This window comes from Galeopterus variegatus, unplaced genomic scaffold, assembly GCF_000696425.1.
Source record: "Galeopterus variegatus unplaced genomic scaffold, G_variegatus-3.0.2 Scaffold186, whole genome shotgun sequence".
Taxonomy (NCBI): Eukaryota; Metazoa; Chordata; class Mammalia; order Dermoptera; family Cynocephalidae; genus Galeopterus; species Galeopterus variegatus.
In genome coordinates this window covers 56,979-59,024 of record NW_007726297.1, presented here as the reverse complement: position 1 = coordinate 59,024, position 2,046 = coordinate 56,979, and the positions used below count along the sequence as shown (strand labels likewise).

General features: G+C 37.0%; 1 protein-coding gene across 1 annotated transcript in view; it reads left to right on the top strand.

Moving 5' to 3' along the window:
- The window catches only part of CD226 (CD226 molecule), an 84,018-nt gene that overhangs the window by 80,090 nt on the left and 1,882 nt on the right, over positions 1 to 2,046 (top strand). Inside the window, exon 5 of the mRNA XM_008564408.1 lies at positions 854 to 908. Within this exon, the coding sequence (XP_008562630.1) occupies positions 854 to 908 (55 nt within the window). The remainder of the gene's footprint in view (positions 1 to 853; positions 909 to 2,046) is intronic.

Genomic DNA, 2,046 nt, shown 5'->3' with positions numbered 1-2,046 from the left:
ACCCATCTCCTTTTGTTTAATAAGACTATTTTCTTTGGGGAGATGAAAATGTGGTTGTCTCATTCACCCCATGATAATCATTTTCATATACTTGGATATAGTTTTTCATTGATTGTATTAATTATAGTGGCTTCTTTTCTTCTCTTGTATTTTCCCTTTTAAGATTCCTCCTGAAGCTAGGTGTTTATAGGTTTGATTGGAATTGTAGAGAGTTTACTGAATAGTGTGGTTCTAGTTGGTGCATTCAGCTACAGCAGAGTGACTCCAGAAGTAGTGGAGGCTGATAATAAAGAGGGAGGGCTGTGGATTTGGCACAAGTTACTTCCTTTCTACACCTCAGTTTCCTAATTTGTTAAATATAGAGTTTTGATAAAATCTCAGTAAAATAATCCTCACAAGTGATTTAGAATAACACCTGGAAGATTTTATGAAGCTTCATTATATTATCATTGTCATCCAAGAAGTTACACTGTTGGCACTTTAAAAAGTTTTAATTGTGAAAAATCTCTAAGCCCGAGGTTGTTTAGAGAAGGCTGTAATCCATTTATGAAATAACCCACAATGAACCATTCTTTAGTAAAATCACTGCGATTGATTGCTAATGCACACTGGCTGGATATCCATGTAGTTGTCCTCACCATCTGTGAGCACATTGGAGCAGGTAGGGAAAATTAAAACCTTTATGGCAATAGCATTTTGAAAAATTGTGCATAAAGCAACTGTGAAGAGCTACTTCAACATATTTAGCAAGTGCATGTGGGCTGGGGGGACAATGAGGTGCGGAGTGTTTGAAATAATGCTACTGCTGAAGTACAATATCTTCACATCCTCTATTGAATATGTCTTCCTCAAGGAGACGGAGACAGAAAAGAACCCTGTTTAAAGAGTCCCGGGATACGCAGAGGAGGGTAAGTTTATTCAGAATTGTCATTCTTCCCCTTTTGTGATTCATAAGTGTCTTGTAAAGTCAGTTTTGCATTTAGCAATCTTATTTTTTATTCTCCTTTCAATAACCTGGCCCAACAGTTGCCCATAATTTAGGTATCAGATATTTGAGGAAACAGTTATTCTCTGAGCTATTCTCCTATTCTTAATACCCTTTGAAACTGAGTTTTTTATGTTAATATAAATAAAGGAGCAATTACACTGACATAATAACAGTCAACACTGTGCATTACCTGTATCCGCTTCCTAGGGCTGCAGTAACAAACTACTACAAACTGCGTGGCTTAAAACAGCAGAATTTTTTTCTCTCACATTTCTGGAGGTTTAAAATCTAAAACAAGGTGTCATAAGGACTGGTTTCTTCTTGGGATGAGAATCCACTCCATGCTTCTCTCCTAGACTCTGGTGGTTGCTGGCAGTCCTTGGCTTTTAGACACATCACTCCAATCTCTGCCTCTGTCTTCACGTGGAATTCTCTCGTGTGTGTCTGTGTGTCTGTGTCTGTTCTTTTCTGACAAGGACACCAGTCATACTGGACTAAGAGCCCACCCTACTCCAGTATAACCTTATCTTAATTTAACTAATTACATCTGTAAGGATCCTATTTCCAAGTCCACATTCTGAGGTTCTGGAAAGAACATCAATTTTTGGAGGACACTATCCAAACCAGTACAGTCATAATCATATTTATATGTCATAAGGTTATTGTGAGAATTAAATTAAACTACATAAAAGACTCAGAAGCATAGCAAGCACATAGGAGAGCAAAATGCGTGATATTTATTATTATTACCTTCAACGTTAATTTACTAATTAATGGATGATTAAATTAGGTTATAAAGCTAAAGAACTTTCTTCTGGGCTGTAGGAGTTTGATGAACTGTAAACTTTTCCTTCTCACTCTGCCTTGTTCCTATCCACTATTGTTTAATTAAAAGAGTAGAAATTTCCTTCTGGGTTTGCAGATAAAGATGCTTATTTTCATGCTCATTGTTTTCACTATAGGTCAAATATGTCTCTTTAACACATATTATTCTGTTTACCAAATTTCACAAGAAAACATTGAATATTTGTTTCCCCCCCCCCCCCCCCCCCCCCCCC